The following is a 20086-nucleotide window of genomic DNA, read 5'->3' as shown; positions in this document are numbered from 1 at the left end:
TTGCTCTAATATGAGCAAGAGTGCGCTATGGCCCTACATCAGCACTGCTGTGATTCGGCAACGCAGTGGGTAATCATAGCAGTGCTGATTTAGAGCCATAGCGTACTCTTGCTCATATATTGCTTAAATACAGTTTAAGGAACATAAACATAAAAAAACAGTCACAAGAAATGCATTTGCCCATGGAACTACTTTCTTACGCAATATATATATATGAGAGAGAGAGAGAGAGCGCGAGAGAGAGAGCGAGAGAGAGCGAGCCCTGTCGATCATGCTGTAGTCTGTGGGGCGGCTGTGGCTCAGGTGGTAGAGCGGGTCGGCTGCCAATCGCAGGGTTGGCGGTTTGATTCCTGGCCCACATGACTCCACATGCCGAAGTGTCCTTGGGCAAGACACTGAACCCCAAGTTGATCCCAATGGCAGGCTAGCACCTTGCATGTCAGCTCTGCCACCATTGGTGTATGAGGGTGAATGGGTGAATGTGACGCAGTTTAAAGTGCTGTGAATAATGCTAAGGTTAAAAAAAGCGCAGACCATTTAGTCTGTTAAGCAAGCCGTCTAAGCGGGGCATTCCTCCCTAATTCACGGTAGTGGGTACGCAAGAGTCTTTCACTACAGGAACCGCGATGTCCTCCGCCATATTGTCCTCTCCAGTGTGGAAACTCCAGTAAGAGGTCAGTGCCTTGAGTTTGTATAATTAATCAGTCTGTTGTGTCTCTCAGCTGTGATGAGTCATAATGCTGAAGTTGTTTTAAGCTATTTCCTATCTTTAGGAGTGTAGTAGTAATACAAGCGATCACGTAGTGCTGATGAATGAAAACACTGACCGACGCTGCCTCACTTCATATCACAAGGCTCATATTACACACAAAAATGTGTTTTGCTGCCACCTGCTGCCTAAAATATGTAATGTAAAAAAATAAATGTCAAGAGACACATATAGCTCTTAACACATCTGCACTGCTCTTACACTTTAGTTTAGATCAGCATGAACACAAGCGGAGTGATACACACACAGTGAAGTGTCCGTGTGATGATGCTGTCACACCATCGGAGCACATGGAACGTCTCTCGTCCAATCAGATTCAAGGACTAGAACTAACTGTTGTGTGTGTATATATATATATATATATATATATATATTAAAAAGGGGAACACTTCAGAGTCACAAAACCACAAAGGAAGAACTGTAGGATGAAAATGATCATCATTATATTATTATTATAACTCCATGGCAGGTTTGTATATATCTGTCTTTTATTTTTATTTATTTTTTAAATCCTGCACAGAAGATGTGAAATTATGAAGATGGTGGCAGAGAATAATGTGAAAAACTTGAATGAAATTATACAAATATAAATCAGTAGTTTTGTGTCCCATTTTCCTTTATTATACACAGGTTTGGGTTGTTTATGCAATGTTACAGATGGTCTGTCGATTGTTGGATTCAAAGAAGAACAGTAACGCCTTCAGTGTACAGTAGTCTCGTGTACAAATGATTGTGCCACTGACAAAATATACAGTATGTCCACACAAAATAAAACATCTTTCATGAATGTGAAATTGTCCAATATGTTCAAAAGTCAAAATATCGATCTGAAAAGTGTTTTTAAGCCATAAGAGTGTTAAATTGCACTAAAGCAGCTCTAACCTTCATATTTACGACCCTGTTTTTAAGAAAAAGCTTGACGTTATTTCTTAGTCAGTGAGATTTATAGTTTGTCAACTCTGATCCAGTCATACAGTCACTTTAGGACCGTTTTTATGGCTGTGGTGTTCCAAATTTACAGCACTGAATATTTGATAAAAGTAAAGCAATATTTAATCATTTTTGTATGTCTGGAAGCGTTTGCTCTGAATGCATATTCTAATATCCTCTAGATTTGTAAGTCACTGTACTATAATACCCATTAAGCACTGACCTTTAAAAAAGCATAGGTTACATTTGGACCACAAATGTCACATAAATTAATTTGATTATAAACAAGGATTAAAAAAAAGAGATGTAACGGTTGCATGTGGCAAGAAAACAAATCTGTTTATAATTCTCTTAATTAGCACTTAATGGTTCATGAACCACATGCGGGGTTGGGAGGGTTACTTTTTATGTAATCTGTTACAGATTACAGGTTACTTAACAGTAAAGCTAATCAGTAATGTAATCCAATCACAGTGAAATGAATGTAATCTGATTACTTTCCTTTACTTCTGGATTACACATATTGGCACATATGCAAATGAAGTCAAGATCAAATCAATATTACAACTTTAAATTATGGCTTCAATGCAAACAGAACGGTTTATGGCTAATTTCGATGTTTCTGTTTCGGTTTAAGGAGGATTTTAAAGGGGAAAAAAGTTTTGATTCCTAAAAATAAAATAGAGTTTTAAAGAATAGATCAAAACACATACAATTTATAGTGTATTTTCAATTACTTATTCCTAATTCCTAAGCGTTGAGCATTTGCCAGAATGTCCCCCTCGCCCAGACTGGGGGTGCTTGAACTGTTCTCAATTAATTGGGATTTATGTGTACAGTCTGGATGTGTTAATAATGATCAGGGATGCAAAATCATGAGAGGTGAAAGAGGAAAGTCATGGCAAGTTTCCCATTTTTTTCCAGTTGATTTTTGTATTGTAGTTGTATTTGAAACTTCATGAATGGTTTAAGTACTGTTCACCTGAACGCAGGGTCATTTTTTTCAGCTTCAATGCGGAACAACACACAGGACGTCCTGACTAATATGGTGCAATTTGCATATGCAACAATGCAAACCAGGGGATTTCTATGTCGTACCAGCAATGATGTGCAAATTGTGTCAATAATAGCAGCTTTTCCTGCTCCCGCCAAATGATGAAGGCCATGGATTTCTTTGAGCACTAAGGCTAACTCATTTTAGCTAACTTGGCTAATGCGATTTCTGTGAGGCACTTATTACCTTCAAATTCTCAGATCTTTGGATAATTAGAGTATGTCAGGAAAATGCACTATTTCTTTTGTCAGAAATTAAAACTTGTGATTGTAATCCCAAATTTTTTTAAAAAATTGTAATCTGATTACAATGGGTTTTTATGTAAGTGTAACGAATTACAGTTACCTAATTTTTGTACCCTGATTACCTAACGCTGTTACAAGTAATCCGTTACTCCCCAAGCCTGTCCATGTGGAATCAATCTCGTGTTCGGATCTGGACTGTGGTCAACTAATTGGTGAAGTCTGCTTTAAAATGATCATTAGAGGTGCTGTAAGCGATTTAGTTTCATGGAAAGGACTGAAATAAGTGTCCTTAGATATCTTATTGGACAGTGACATCATTGCTTCAGAAGACATTCATTGATTGACTGGAGTCATGTGGATTACTTTTATGCTGCCTAAATATGACTTTTGGACCATCAAACAGCCAGAAGCCTGATGGGCACCTGTTTGCCTGCATTTTACGGACACCCTTACCCTTACCCAACATTTATGGCGAATCAAAAGCTAATTTGCATATGAAAACAATGAGCTGCAAACAGAGGTGAAATGTGTTATAAAAATCTTCACTTCAGTCCTGCTGAAGAAGGAAAGTCATACACATCTGGGAAGTTGAATCAATCATGAGATTTTCATTTTTGGGTGATCTAACCCTTTAATGCCATATTCTGATTCACAATTTGATAACCGTGGGAACAAAGGTAGGTATAGCTGCAGGCCGGAGACCTCCAAATGGGGATGGGATCTCCAAAAGAGGGTGGAGTTACTGCAAAATGGGGAGTGGTTACTGCAAAAGAGGGTTGCACCAACACCTTAAGTTTAGGGTCTCCCTATGTCTTTAATTGTGATTTGGAGTTCCCGCCCCTTTTTGGAGCAATGCCCGCAGCCCTTCTCAACATGCCCTGTGTCGGTCTCAATGGTATCGGTGTGGTGTTTTGGAAAGAGGGGGTGTGGCTAATCATTCTTGTGATAGTTAGAATGGCTAAAATCACTTACAGCACCTTTAAATCAATATATACAAGTACAGTATCATGCCAGACAAACAAAATAATTTTTAGCTCTTAATTTATATAATTTTTTACAATGCTGAAGTCAGTCTTTGTTTTTAAATGGATCCACAATCTATTCCTCTGCTTTTTATTCTTGTGTTACATATTTAAAAATGTTCTTTATAACCATTTGAGCATCTTATTTCTTGAAAATCGCAACGTCTTGGACAGCTGGCATCAACAAAAACAGATGGTCGTGTTATTCAGCATGATTTGAGAATATTAAAAAGAGCATCTTGTGTGCTTCAATGGAAACCAGAAACTCTGACCGTCTGAACAAAGGAGTAAACATGATCAATGTCACTTTTTATGTGATTAGTGACCTAATCACTTGGCTACGGTTGGGTAAAGCAGCACTCCGCTGAATGAAGACAGAATTTCACTGGATGATGAAATTGCCAGTTTCCCTGCCGTCATCACAAGTCCCGCCCTCTGACCACGCTTCAAATTAAGTGCAAGACTTAGAGAGGCAGAGCCTCCACAGACACACCCCTCAGTGAGTCCACCCCCTACTCCAGCAGTGTAAAGCTTCTGAATGTTTTGATTGGCCACTGAGAGAAAAGCCTCGAGTCGCTCTCCTGTCTGAGCAGTTAGCACAGCACTGAGCATGTACCGGCCATCCATGGGTGCAGTGAACACACCTATAGAGATAAATATTCAAATTAAAGTTAGCATGAATACAAATGTACCCCATGTACTTTCTTAATACACATTCCTGGTCTTATTGTGCACAATTAATTGCAGCATGTTATTCCAAAGGTCTTTATATTTCTTTATCACTTAATAACTTTACCTCCTTTTGTTTTTCCTCACACATCTGAACCGTCCGACAGTAACATGCTACACGCCAAAGTTTAACCCTCCTATGGGATTCGGTCATTTTTGCCCGAAATACATTTTCCTAATTTACTAAAAATGGTTTCCATCCTGGTTTCACATTTTTCTCCCCGATTTGGTATGTCCAATTCCCAACGCGCTCCAAGTCCTCGTGGTGGCAGAGGACGAATCTCAGTTGCCTCTGCGTCTGAGACAGTCAATCCGCGCATCTTTTCACGCGGCCTGTTGAGCGAGTTACCGCGGAGACGTAGCGCATGTCGAGGGTTCACGCTATTCTCCATGGCATCAACGCACAACGCCCCACCGAGAGCGAGAACCACATTATAGCGACCACAAGGAGGTTACCCCATGTGACTCTACCATCCCTAGCAACCAGGCCAATTTGGTTGCTTAGGAGACCTGGCTGGAGTCACTCGGCACACCCTGGATTTGAACTCACACCTCCAGGGGTGATAGTCAGCAATACTCGTTTAGCTACCCAGGCCCCCCAATAAAAATCGTTTCCTTTATCTGAGCAGTACAAGACTTGGTGACTTTTCCTCCATTTGCAATCTGAACATACCAAAAAAATTAATTGGGCTTGATTCTATAAGTTTAAGTGGCTGTAAAAAAAAATAAAGCGACACCCTTTGGTATTCACGGTCAAAACTGACCGACCATTGAAAATGAATGGGAAAGACCAAAAAACAGAGCAATTTTCTTTAGCTGTCAAATACAATCAATTAATCTTTACAGAGAAATTACAGGATGAGACTCTAAAACTTCCTCAGTGCAACACACACATTTGCTAAATATATTTTTACTCTAGAAAGTTTGAAAGTGTAAAAAGGTTACCTCGATTCTTCTGTTTTACTTTCTAATAGAATTTTCTGAATTTTGCAGTAATTTATGTTTCTTGTTGTTCATTTTCTTGATATTATTATGCATTTACTTTTTTTTATTACATTTTTATATGTTTGAAATAAATGATTGATATCTTCTCTTTGTAACACCATGGTCAGGTTTGATTGCAAGCATAATGGCATTAACTGCAAAAACTTCAAATCAATTTTAAAATGCTAAACTTTTTAAAATAAATATAGTTTTATAATGCCTAAATATATATCCAAATGCATATAAAATTAGGTTACAACAAGCCATCGGAATATTCAGTTGGTGGCTACAGTCGTCTACTGGCCGTTACTGACATGAGATGGTTTTAAAGTCAAGTTATTTATATTTTAATCAGCAGATGGCAGCAATCCAATGTATGCCACATTCTCATATTGTCTTCATGTTTCAACTTATAGAAGATTTTTCAGAAATTAGCTTATTTGTATATGCAAATTAATGGTAAAACGTAGAAATGTACATGTAAATAACATAAAAATAGCATACAATCCCAGAAGAAATGCATTGTTTTATTGTTCTTACTTCAGGAAAGCAGAAATGGTATCATCATCATCATCATCATCATCAAAAATAAAAACAGTGTTACACATCTGATCCTTCCGGTCAAAAATGACCATGAATACCAAAGGGAGGTGCATGTTTCAATACCATAGGAGGGTTAATACTTAGGATTAGGGATTTGAACAAACCCCTGACCCCAATTATAGGCAACAATAATTCTATATAATAAAGTAAAGTGATGGAGAAACTGTGTGACCGTGTGAATGTACCCGTGTGTGGATCATAATGTCCTCCATCATTTAACAGAACATGGTTGAATCGGATGATACCAATTTGTCCAGGAAACGGCACCAGTGTCAGACCGGCCGAAAAGGACACGTGTGCCATTAATCGTCCTTCTCCTGTATAAACACACACATGCTCACTTCACTCGTTGTCATGCGGTCAACACAGATCGGTGAAATATAGAGAAAGTTTCGTTTTACCTGCGGCCATTTGAACCGTCTTTAATGGAATCTGTGCTGTGGAAAACAGACGTTTAATCAATATTGGGTATAAAAATGCATCTATTCATGACATATTGAAAGATGTTTAGTATGGAGGACTAGAAGTGCCACAGTGAGGTACTTACAATGGAAGTGAATGAGTCGATAAACTCAAAAATACACATAGTATCAAAAGTATAGCTACAAGATGTAAATATTATACATGCTAACATTATTTTAGCATAATAAAATCACTTATTAACCATATTAAACTAAGTTGGAGTATATCCAATAATGGGATTACAGGGTTTTGTTGTCAGTTTAGTTTAGTATGCGCTTCTATCACACCAAATATTAAAAGATATTCAGATAATTAAAATGCATGACATTCTTGTGGCAGAAGAGTTCATCATTGATAAGACAAAAAGCATCTTTAGAATATAATGTATTGTTTATTACCATATTATTGATCATAAGTCAATCATTGACACACAGTTCACAGCAATCCATTTCACAAGTGAATCTGTCAATCAGTGATTTATTATGAGGGCTTGTTTAAGGACCCGTCAATGAACACCTGCGTCAGACGTCTCGGGTGCGTTGCGTCATAAACATACATTTTTAGGTCACTGTGTCACGTTAAATATAGTTTAATACTTGAGAGCACATCTTGAGATCCCTTAGATTGAATTTGCGCTCCAAGTGTTTTGAACGCAAGAACTTAACTAATGTTTGTGTTGTTCTGCTTGTTTTGTTCACACAGGGGTGTTTCTGGAGGCCCCAGGCAGAAGGGACCCCCCCCCCCCCAGAAACAACCACCCCTACTAACCCCCCAAACCCCCCCATTAGGTACATCCATGTGAAGATTTTGACAGCAAGCTTGTATTATGTGGGCCCCTTTTAGGGGGTTCTGGACCGGTCATTGCAGTGTCTTGTACCATCAATTAATTTAAGGGGGTTCCATGTTGTTGTTGCTGTGGTCCAATGTAATCAGCCATCCTTGAGGGGGGGGGCCTTTCCAGCTCGGGGCCCCAGGCAATTGCCTGGTTTGCCTACCCTGTTGCAACGTCTCTGTGTTCGCTGTATAAACCAGTGTTGCCAACTAGTTTCAATGGAAATTAGCTAAAGCCTGCTCTAAAAGTCGCTAAATATCGCTAGATGATGTCATATGCCAATTAACATATTTGTGATGTCACCGCGTCTCATTTGCATTTTGCATAGTGTCCGCCCTTTACATGTGTTTGCTTCTCGGTGCTTACCGTACATACTGTAATACCCTATTAATTCCCTATATCTATCAATCACTCAGAGAGAGGGGCAGTATTGACAACTTTCTTCTAGCTAAGGTTTGTTCAAAAAGTCGCTAGATTTGTCGCAACTCGCTTTTTTGAATAAAAGTCGCTAAAGAGGTCTGAAATGTCGCTAAATCTAGCGGCAAAGTCACTAAGTTGGCAACACTGGTATAAACTGCATTGCTCACACAGCTGAAGTTTCAGTTACTGCCCTCTGGAGTAAACAGGTGGTACTACAAGCATTTCTCAGGAATCTTCCTTATTATAGTGCGATTAATTGCGTGAATTTTTTTAACACGTTATTTTTTATAAAATTAATCGCACTGATTTAACGCGTCAAATCAACAGCCCTAATATATATATATAATATATAAAAATATATATATATATATTTTTTTAAATCGGCACTCTTAATACACCATAGTTAAGCCACAATAAATCGTCGAATACCAGAAACAGAATCTGGACTGAGACCGGCAGGTGGAATCAGTGAGTGACCCGTCAACAACAATACAAGATATTCTTTGTGGTAGCCTGAATTTTAAAAACAATTTTTTTAATGCAAACTAAGCTTTGCAATACATAGACACATATATCTGAACACACATACCTGGTCCTCCTGTCTGGCCTGTGACAGTTGTCCGGCTCCCTTGAGGGGTCTGTGATGACAGTTTGGTTCCTGGAGGTCCCGCCTCTCCTGACATCAAGACGGGCAGCACTGGGACAGGCAAATGTCCCTCTGTGGGAACACTTACAGCCTTAGTACCTTCATGAACACCTGGAGAGAGGTAGAAGAGTGATTGAAAAGAGAGAAATAAAAATAAATGAAGGCCTGACACTTAACAGATGTGACACAGCCACACCTCCATCTGGTTTAACAGAAAACCCAGAGTTCAGTACAATAGCACACAATATTTGGCATATACACTACAGTGCATGGACAAAGTATATGGACACCCAAATGTGCTTGTTGGACATTTAATTATGTTGAACATTAAATCATTTTAAAACCATGGGCATTAATAGAAAGCTGGTCCTCACTACATCTTTCAGCTAGATATATAGGGATCCATCTAATAGGGGGTGTCCACATTCTTTTGGCCATGTAGTTGTCGGCTGTGGCTCAGTTGGTAGAGCGGGTCGGCTGCCAATCGCAAGGTTGGTTGTTCAATTCCCGGCCCACATGACTCCACATGCCGACGTGTCCTTGGGCAAGACACTGAACCCTAAGTTGCTCCCAATGGCAGGCTAGCACCTTACATGGCAGCTCTGCCACCATTGGTGTATGAATGTGTGTGTGAATGGGTGAATGGGACACAGTGTAAAGTGCTTTGGTACCCTCTAAGGTTAAAAAAAAAAGCGCTATATAAGTGCAGACCATTTACAAAAAGGTATCAAGAGAATTTTGATCGGTCGTAAAGCTTTGGCGCTAAACCCCAATTTACATTTTGGGTGTGGTTCATTTGAACTTATTGGTCTATATCTTCTGAACGCAAAGTCCAAACTTAAAGTTTTTTGGGACTTGTGGACACCAGGACATTCTGAGGGCACGCACCAATTATTGTCCAATTCTGAAGCTAGGGGGCGCTATAACTAAAACAAAACAAAAAATTTTTTTTACCGTCTTGAACTCCTGGAGTGAGGTAGAAGAGTCATTACAGGAGGAGAGAGTAAACCTGACAGTAAATAGGTGTGAATCAGCTGCCACATACAACAGAAATCCATCAATCTTCGCATGCACGATGACATATAATTGTTTTAAACTGAGCTGGACCACCAAATCTCAAATATGAGAGTTAAAAGTTGAAAGCTAATGGCATTGGGGCAAGGCGTTAATAGTGAGTTTAAATGCCTCTGAGCAGTTGATTGTAGTAATGCTTGTAAATTTCTTAATAAGTTGTGTTCCCTAGTAAGCAGCAGTAGTGAAACATTGTTCTCAGTGTGTGTCATAGCCCAACTACACTGCAGACAAGCAAGTCATTATTCCAAATTATACAACTTTTAGCCCTGGTCAGCCACTTTTGGACCTATTTTTGTTGTTAGAGTAGAAATACTTGAATTTACTAGCCACATTTTATCTGAAATGTGAGTTACTTTAATTTGCTTGTTTACTCAAGTTTGAGCTGTTGGTCTGAATATCAACATGGGTAATTATCTGTGGCCTCTTGATCATGTGATATTGATTTGAGTTTAAATTATTTGATAATTTTCCTTGTAGAGATCAGAGAGTGATATGAGTGACAGAAACAAGAGCAGCGAAGTTGGAAAAAATTTTCCCCATATAAGGGGTCAGTTATACAGTGTTGCTATGGGCAACGGTCATATTTGAGAAATATGAGAACGCTGGATGCCACAATTGACCTATGTGTGCGAGTACATTTTATCCTGTATAAGTGCATCTCTTTTAGTGGGAGCAGCTGTGACAGTAATGCACAATTCTTGTTTTGAGTCACTAGCTGTTCTTGACTTTGACCTTTGACGTGTGAAAGCACATCCTGTCTCACAACTTACACGTATATTTATTTATACACATTTTATCTGGAGGTCTTATTCTGGGAGAGTTTGTTGTTAGCTTATCAGTAGCGCAATGAAATGAGCTGTTGTATCATTGTTCGACATGCCATGAAGTTTAGTCCACAGTAGTCACTTTCTCTCGCCTTCTATCTGCAGAAAACGGTCACGCCTTTTTACTGCATTCTTTCTTAGGATAAACATAAAACATTAAGGATGTGTTGAGGCCCTCCTGCTTGTCTGTGTGTGGCCCCCGTTACTTTAAAACACAAAAGGTGAAATCCTGAAGAATGTACCGGTTGCTTATTTTTTACACTGATTTAAAATGAACAAGGACTAAAGCTTACACGCTTAAAAAAAAAGATGCAAAAGCACCTTAAAGGGGTCATGTCATGAGGAATCATTTCCCTTGATATTTTGACATATAAGAGGTCTTTCTACTATAAAAACATACATTCAATTTCAGAACTCAAAACGTAATCCCAATGCAAAAAAGCATTTATTAAAACCAAGCTGCAAAAACAACTCGTTCTCTACTTCTGCGACTTCCCTACGTCATTTGCGGTACATTAATTCATGCCTAAGCAGTTCAAAAAGATTAATGCCTACTTAAAATCAACGCACCCTTGGCCCCGCACTCAATGGTGCCTTAGATCGTAAACAAAGAGAGAAGGACAAACAAAGCCTACTGTGTCCTAACTATTCCTGAACACTAAAGGGGATCATTTAAATTATTTTTGTATTTAAACATGCACAGACAGATGTCTTTGACCACTTTCCACATTTCTCGTGCCGCTTTTAAAATACTTGGTGTAAAGTTACAACTCTGGAGAGGACAAGCTGCTGCTGTTTTGTTGGTGTATGAAAATGTGCTGGATGGACGTCTTTGACCATTTAGATGTGTTTCCGGTGATGTGCATTTCAGTGCAGGATGACACTGTAAACTGGATGTGTCTTCGGTGTATTTCAGCATGGATTGCATGTTTTTTCGGCTCCTATCAATGTGGATTGCTTGTGAACCAGTCATACAATGATTCAAGCTTGCAAAATAACTTTTATTGAAGGATGGGGCAGTTAAACACACTTGGACCCGATGCAAAACATTAAGTAAACTGACTCATTCATGAATATTTCAAATGGATTTCAGGATTGACATCCTGTTTACAAAGGACGCGTCAGTTGTCGCGATGCAATGCTTTGATGCGGTCTACACCGGGTGCAATGTGTTGGATGTTTGACCCCTGAAATTTTGTTTTATAATGTTGTGGTGCTTGTTCATTCTCTTCAGATTGAGTTTCAAAAATGGCTGAATATGAGGGGTTGCACGATGTCAGCCAATCACAACAGTGGGCGTTTACGATGAAGTTTTAAGGAGGCGATGAAGTTTTAAGGAGGCGCTGATGCCAAAACCGAGCAATTCAGACAGAAGGCCAGAGACAGGGTGGAAAATGATCACATATTACTAAATTATGAATTTTGTTAATGCAAAACACGTTACTAACATTATCAGTGGACCTCAGGGAAGATACATCTACACAAAAAGAGCATTTCATGACCACTTTATAAGTATAATAAAAGTAGCCCACATGACTCTTGCACTATATTCCAATTCACAGACTAGCCAGACCAAAATAAATAGAGACCGAAATTGAAGTCGTCATTCACAGAGAGTTAATGAGAGAAGTAGCCATGTCTAGTTTGTGGACAAATCTTTCTTCTGAGTTGAATCTATTCAATGAATTGGCTAACGTAGTTCACAAAACCAGCACATTTGGCAAATTAAGTGAGCAAATGATGATTTTTTTCCTGAAAAGTGCCAATATGTTTGACATTAACCCCATGAAACTCTTGCCATGAATGAATAAGAGTTCATGCATCTGTGTATTAATTGTGTACATACTGTATGCAAGCAGTTTTCTATGTATGAGTCAGTGCTACCCAGCTCACTCCCAGAGGTCTTTCACTGGTGTAAGAGTGGATGAGATCATAGGGACTGCATTGGTAGGGTGTGACATGTAAAACTGCTGCTTTCGATGTCTTTCATTGTCACTGCATAGACTTAGCAACACCATCAACTTAACTAGACTTCAGTAGCATGAAAGTAGCTCAACTCTTTTAACACTAGCCATTTTTCCAATGTGTAGTGGCGTAGTGCGATACAACACTTGCATTGCTGTTGGCACGTCATATTGTATTGCATACAACCAAGCTGAGAAAACAATGGACGCATTCTCTTTAGAATGTCTCTCTGTCATGTTGTGTTCAGAGGTCCAATTCACTGTAGCAGATCTATTTGTGTACCAAAAAATTAAAATTTCGGACTTGGAGGTGTATTAACATCGGGCACTTATTAATAAATCGCCATTAACAGATTAACCACGTTTTGTATAAATTATTGATAATGCTAAGTTATCTGCAAATTAATTGGTATATTTCATTTTTTGATGCAGATAAACAGTAAAGAACTTCTTCAATTCTGTTTTAATGCTTTGCTTTTCTGCAGAGCTGTTGAATCCAGGGTTTGAGTAGCTCAGCGAGTATTGACGCTGACTGGAGTCGTGAGTTTGAATCCAGGTTGTGCTGAGTGACTCAAGCCAGGTCTCCTAAGCAACCATATTGGCCCAGTTGCTAACAGGGCTGGACTGGGAAGAGAAATTGCATTTTTACATAGCGACTGGCCGAAAAGTTGTTGAGCGGGTGGAGTTTTTTTCCCTGCTGTTTGTGGTCTGTTCTGCATAACGCATAGCTCATTTCAGCTTATCGACCCACCAGCTCGCTTGGTTCTCCCAATGGCCAGTCAGCCCATGATAGGCCCCAAAGTATGCCGGCCCACCGGGAAAATGCTGGTATGCCAGTCCAGCCCTGGTTGCTAGAGAGGGTAGAGTCACATGGAGTAACCTCTTCGTGTGTGGTTCTCTCTCTCGGCGGGACACGTGGCGAGTTGTGCATGGATGCCGCAGAGAAGAGCGTGAAGCCTCCACACACGCTACAGTATGTCTCCACGGTAACACGCTCAACAAGCCACGTGATAAGATGCGCGGGATTGACGGTCTCAGACGTGGACGCAACTGAGATTCGTGCTCCACCACCTGGATTGAGGTGAGTCACTACAACACCACGAGGACTTAGAGAGCATTGGGAATTGGGAATTCCAAATTGGGGAGAAAAAAAAAAAAAACGCTGTTGAAAACTCAAGTCAAAATCCCTGAGTGTGACTAAAATGTCCTGAAGTCTTATGCCATTTCATTTAAACCCTTTCTCTGCGTATGTTGCAATAGTATCTATTATTGCATTATTTTGAATGAATGCTGCTGGGTGGAACTTCAAGCTGACAAATGTGTCCAGAACATCTTAAAAATTACTAACACAAAATTGGCAAATGGGAAGCAGATCCCCACATGAACACACACACAATAGGCCCTTAAAAGGCCAACCATTGCTCAACTCTGGAGCCTGTCCAGTTGAGACATGTGTGTGCAATAAATACACAGAAGGGAAATAATACTTCCCTAAGAAGGTACCTGCTTCTTTCAACACACACTCTTGTGTGAAAAAAGAAAAACAAAATCACCAAATGAACACCTTAGAAGAACAAAACGTCTGTGTATTTCGTGTATTTAAATTTTTAGGCGAACTACAAGAAGCCTGTTTACTTTCAGGTCGCCTTAACCATATTTAGCTGCAATGTGCACATGGCTATTGTTGTGGGTGGTGGGGGTGTAGTGGTTAAGGATCAAGTTTTGAACCAAGGTAAATGAGGAATTACAGAGATCCCCTATCACAATAGAGCTCTTCATTAAGACACTTAAGCCACCTACAATAACAGGACTTTACTTGGAAATAGTATACCATCTTTTTCAATAGAAGTGTCTTTTAAATGACAAACACTGTAAAAATTCAGATATTTGAGGCACCATTTTCTGGAGATCGACCAGAGACCCTTTAATTTCTCAGAGAATCTTACTCTAAGCAAGAACTCTAAAGAACTACAAGGACTGTCACCAATTCCTTTAGTAACCCCATTATAAGAGAAAGGCTTAGGGAAAGTTCCTTGAGTACATACAATAAATAGGATTTTGAGGCTACTTTAAGGGTGTCTGGAAGATCCACAAGACGGTTCTGTCAGCGTGGCAGCTGAGGAATACCAAATGTTGCTTTGAGTATCTTTTAATTTTTACAGTGCAGTTTGATGTCATCCAAAGAAGAGCATTGTTTACCTGTATATTGAGGTGTGCTTGCAATCCCATCCGGCCTCTCTTTTGAAGAGTGTGAAGAGTTTACTTTAAACATGTTGATGTCCTTTGTATGTGCGTTTACTGTGCCGTTCAGTTGTCGGACATAGGTCCACAAGCCATTAACATGTTTGTTGAGCCCATCTTTTATACGTTTGAGACTGTCGGACATTGGTTCAAACCGGCCACAAACACCCTCAATGCCAACCACGCGTCCATCAAGCCCATTCAGCAAGACATTCATGGTGATCACTTGCTCTTGGTTTCGCCCACAAACCATCTCCAGCTTTTCCAATCGTTGAAGCAGACTTCCATTGTATCTCTGAGTTACGGACTGATTGAGGCCTGGGACAAAGTTCTCCACACTCTCGATATGCTGTTCAAGAGATCCCATCTCATCCTGCAAGTTCTTTGTGCGTTTCTCCAAGACTTCTAGGTGCTGTCCATGATCTAACAGTACTGTCAGTAGCTGTGAACTGCTGTTGGGATGTTGAACAGCATTGATCTTTTCATCAAAAGCTATGTTTTGCTCCTCCACTTCCATAAGTCTCTCCTTTCTCAACTTCTCCTCAAGATAGAGGCAACGTACCTCTGCACTCTTTTCAGCAAGACTAACCCTTGTTTCCAAAACATATCCTTGTGCTTTAATCTCTGCAAGGGTGTAATTCTGCTGCCTAATGGCATCAGTCAGGAGATGCTGGGTGTCTCTAAGCTTCTGGACCTCAGTATTGTCCAACCTGGAGGACGTTTCACTTGGAACGAGGAGACGCAAGTCTTGGATCTCCTTGCGGAGTTCAGCCTCTTTAGAGTCAAAGAGTTCCATCAAGCTCAAGTAGGAGGTCTCGTGCTCCTCACACTGCTCCTGAACTGACAGTACCTTGTAATCACACGCATTCTTTAGGTCAGCAATTTTGATGTCCATACCTTCAAGAAGTTCCTGACGGAGAGCAGAGAGTCTTGCATCTACATATGTCTGGCATGAACACTCATTGGTTGAAGGTGTGGACAAAGGTTGAAGTTGGCCAGGACTGGTTGCCTCTGTTAGCCGATGCAGCTGTCCATCCATGTTCTGGATCATAATGTGCAGATCTTGGATGCTGTTGGTATTGGTACTGATTGTGTTGGAGAGCTGGGTGACCTGGTTTTGGAGCTCATCAGTCACTGGTGAGTCAGATGGGAACAGGATGCTCTCAGTTCCACCTGTCTTAACATCCTGTGGCTGGCGCAGGTTCCCCAACATATTTAGAATGATCTTGCTAGCGTCTTCCTGTATATCCAAACGCAAGTTTGCATTGGCTGACGTCATGGCAGCTTGCAGGTCCAGGACCGTCTGTGAAAGACGCTCTACTTCTCCTTCCAACGCCTGAACTCGATGACTCTCTTGTTGTCGATCTCCAGGAACTCCCCCTTCACTAATAAACTCACCCGTCTGCGTCAAGGGATGTCCACTTTGTCCGCTTTGCCCAGGATGCAACCATGGATGTGCCCCAGAGAAGACATCCGGTCCTTGAACAACCAAAGCCAAACTTATTAATGCAGATCAAAAGAGTTTACAAGTTTCACCAGGTTTACATGGTTAAGACACAAGTGGACAAATAACTGTCATGATGAGGTTGGTAGGTGATTGTATCACACTAATTTCAAACTAACACATTGCTGTTCCAAAACCTAATGAGCTACCTCCGAAGACCAAAATGTAAGGCATCATAAGCGCGCTCCGAACGCGAAGGCTGTCCCAAAAGGTCGGTAAATTAATTGTGCTACCTCCTGACATACCTTGTTTTGAACAAATACTAAAGGCTCATACACAATCACCCTTGCACAGTGAAATTCCTTGGGTTGAAATACAGTCATCTCAATGGAAATCCACACGCTTAGGAATTTTGCCTGATGAACTACTGGTGGCAAAGACATTTTCCTATGCAGACCTCAAGTGAGCTTCAAGTTTGGTGAACTCTGAAACGCAAATTTGCAGCATTGATCAACAGCAATCTTAGCAGTGATCTCTGTGAGATCGATCCTTTGTACATGGCACATCTGGGGTTTCACACATGCTTGTAATCTGCCCCTGCCGTTTTTACCTGCAAAATTTCACAGTGCAAGGGTGAATGTGACTGAGCATTGAGGTAGAAATACATGTAACCATAACAGATAAGGCAATCACAGAAAAACAAATCCAAGATGGCCGACGAATCGAGAGCCATTTAGATTAAAAATATACTGACAAGTGCCAACCCCCATCAGATATTTTTGTATAATTTTAAATGTATTTCCCTTCTCCTGATGTGCTACTTACAGCGCATTGACGAGGTGCATCAAAGACACAAGTTCTGGTCCTATGGAAACCAGGAAGTAATCGTGTTCACATACTAAATAATGAGCAAAACTTGGGCATTGTATTTCCGCTCGAAAATTACATTTTTACTAAATTGAATGGTTAGGGTTAGGGTGTATGGTTAATTTCAATATGCATTTCTGTTTACTGCATTACATCATTTACATCAAAAGGGGCAGTGGTGGCTCAGCAGTTAAGGCTCTGGGGTTCAAGGCCCAGCACCGCCAAGATGCCACTGTTGGGCCCTCGAGCAATGCTCCAGGGGCGCTGTAGCATGGCCGAACCTGCACTCTGACAAAAATAAAAGCTTTTATTCTATTCTATTAATTTACAGCTAAAAAGAAAACTTGCTTTGCAACTAGCTTTTGGTGCCACCTTGTGGACATTTGTCCTGGAAACCAGAGCTCACACGTGAACATGTTCAACACCACTTCCCGCTTTGGGAACTGGCTCCAAAATTCAGAGCGATTACAGCTGGATAACTTTCAACTAACTGTTGCCTGTGTAAGCAGGAGGAAGCAAGGCAGCTCACTAGGTTTTGGTAGAGACTGCTCATGTTTAAGCGTATGGTTCTACTTTTGAAACCGTGTGTAAATTGTATATTTTTAATGTTCAATCAGTTGCATTGCAATCGCCACTTAGGCTTCCACACTATAAGTGCATTCCTGCAAAACGATTTTTTTTTTTAACAAATTTATTTTCTATGGTAATCCATGCTAGAGATTATAAATCTTAAATTAAATGTAATCCACAATATTCCTTTAAAACAGCCTTACTCAGCACGCTCTGTTGAGGTCTTTGGATGGTTGGGCGATTTTGGTGTGGTTCTTCTAGAACTTGAGGTTTGGGTGGGGCGTCTTTCAGCTGTGTACAGTCATGACCTTGGTAGCCTGGACAACACCTCCATTCCAGCTCTGTCACTTGTTTGTAGCCTACTTTGTACATGGGCCTCATGTGAGTATGATACCTAGAAAGACAATTGTGATTTATGATGATCAAGGCATCTTTAAATCTTAAACCATGTGTTCACATGTCCCATGAAACATTCAATTTGTGAACAAAAAATGGATAGCAGAAATGACAATTACTTAAGGATTAAGGTAAGTAAACGATGACAACATTTTCATTTTTCTGGGGTGAATTATCCTTTAAAGACATATAAAAGTCAAAGTCTGCTCCTGAGTAGAGCGCATTCTGTTCAGGGGAAGTCGAAAAATGCTATTAATCTGTTGTGCCTCACAACTCAGTCCACAAAAGGATGCATTCCTCATTTTTAACGGGCTCTGGAAACATGCAAAAACATTTGACGAATTATTATGTACATAGTTTACTACAATTTGCTTCAACAGTGACACACACCTGGAGTGCAGCTTTGAATGCAGGGGGGTAACGTGCATGACCATGTGTGCATTTAGTTGCTAGAATCACAGCACCAGTAAGGTAAGGTTCATCTATCAGTGCTGCTGTATGTTTTATACAGAGAATCTTTTACGATTCCACACTATTTATTGAACTAGGACGCTATTAATTCAATTAGCAAATTTGTGACATTAATCATGTTAATTGCTATCCTAAAGTCCGTCAGATTTCTTTGCCTCCATTTCCAAATCATGCCGGAAAAAGGGATCATCAGGGTTTGTTCTTGCCAGCTCGAGTGCATTCGGTCATTAAAGCAAAATGTAACAATGTATCAAATACTTAGACAATTTAAAATTCAATTTTTCAATTCAACTTAACAATGCCAGATTGCACAACAGTTGTTTGCAGAAACAACACACATTCTAACTACAGCATTTCTCAAGGTTTCTGGCAAATATACACAAGCTTATACAGATTGTTCAGTGCGGCCCCTGGCACTTTGGGAGTCATAAATGATTTGGATACGGATAACACAATAAAGACCTGCCAGTCGATGGGTCCAATTTAACTGCATTGCTCCTTTAACTAGGAGCAATTTCACAATCTCATCTAACCTCTTGTCACTTCCTCCAATAAAAAAGAAAAAGCTGGAGTCTGGATATTTGTGGGGAACATAGATCAGTTAAGACAACTGTGTGGATGTGTGCATGCTAGAGAGAGAGAGCAATTTGGCTCAACGGTTGACTTTAATTGCAAAATTTCAGCAACAGTATACCTACTCCAAAAATGTCAGTGAATATGTCATAGCCTACTAGTCAACTTAACGGATCCCTGGCTGAGCAGTAAACTGGTGCACCCCTCCGCCCACTGAGCGCTCTCCAGAGACACTTACATCACCCGCTGTGTGCAGTCTGGCTGATGCGGCGGACAGGGCGAGAGCTGCGGCTCCAAGACGGGTTCACTTGCCGCCAACACAGCACACGTCACGTTCTTATGGACTACAAATGCACACCAGTTTCTGTAAAAAAGTGAGAAGAAAAAAAAAGACAGGAAAATTAAGAATATCAATAGAAACAAATAATACTTTACATATATATACATATATACATACATACATACATACATACATATAAATATATATACACACATACATACATACATACACATACATACAGTATCTCACAAAAGTGAGTACACCCCTCACATTTTTGTAAATATTTGATTATATCTTTTCATGTGACAACACTGAAGAAATGGCACTTTGCTGCAATGTAAAGTAGTGAGTGTACAGCTTGTATAACAGTGTAAATTTGCTGTCCCCTCAAAATAACTCAACACACAGCCATTAATGTCTAAACCGCTGGCAACAAAAGTGAGTACACCCCTAAGTGAAAACGTCCAAATTGGGCCCAAAGTGTCAATATTTTTAAAAAATATTTTTTGTGGCCACCATTATTTTCCAGCACCGCTTTAACCCTCTTGGGCATGGAGTTCACCAGAGCTTCACAGGTTGCCACTGGAGTCCTCTTCCACTCCTACATGACGACATCACGGAGCTGGTGGATGTTATGTACCTTGTGCTCCACCACCTTCTGTTTGAGGATGCCCCACAGATGCTCA

At 40.2% G+C, this 20086-nt stretch overlaps 1 protein-coding gene across 1 annotated transcript in view; it reads right to left on the bottom strand.

The window, feature by feature from the left end:
* Nucleotides 1–1340: 1340 nt before the first annotated feature.
* Nucleotides 1341–20086, bottom strand: part of LOC127654283 (EMILIN-2-like) — a 21804-nt gene continuing 3058 nt past the window's right edge. Inside the window, exons 2-8 of the mRNA XM_052141413.1 lie at nucleotides 19359–19484; nucleotides 17884–18074; nucleotides 14758–16278; nucleotides 8640–8807; nucleotides 6738–6773; nucleotides 6522–6653; nucleotides 1341–4664 (exon numbers count right to left, since the gene is read on the bottom strand). Of these exons, the coding sequence (XP_051997373.1) occupies nucleotides 4351–4664; nucleotides 6522–6653; nucleotides 6738–6773; nucleotides 8640–8807; nucleotides 14758–16278; nucleotides 17884–18074; nucleotides 19359–19484 (2488 nt within the window). The 3' untranslated portion in view covers nucleotides 1341–4350. The remainder of the gene's footprint in view (nucleotides 4665–6521; nucleotides 6654–6737; nucleotides 6774–8639; nucleotides 8808–14757; nucleotides 16279–17883; nucleotides 18075–19358; nucleotides 19485–20086) is intronic.

The sequence above is a fragment of the Xyrauchen texanus genome, chromosome 2 (assembly GCF_025860055.1).
Source record: "Xyrauchen texanus isolate HMW12.3.18 chromosome 2, RBS_HiC_50CHRs, whole genome shotgun sequence".
Taxonomy (NCBI): domain Eukaryota; kingdom Metazoa; phylum Chordata; class Actinopteri; order Cypriniformes; family Catostomidae; genus Xyrauchen; species Xyrauchen texanus.
This window is presented reverse-complemented; position numbering and strand designations above follow the sequence as displayed.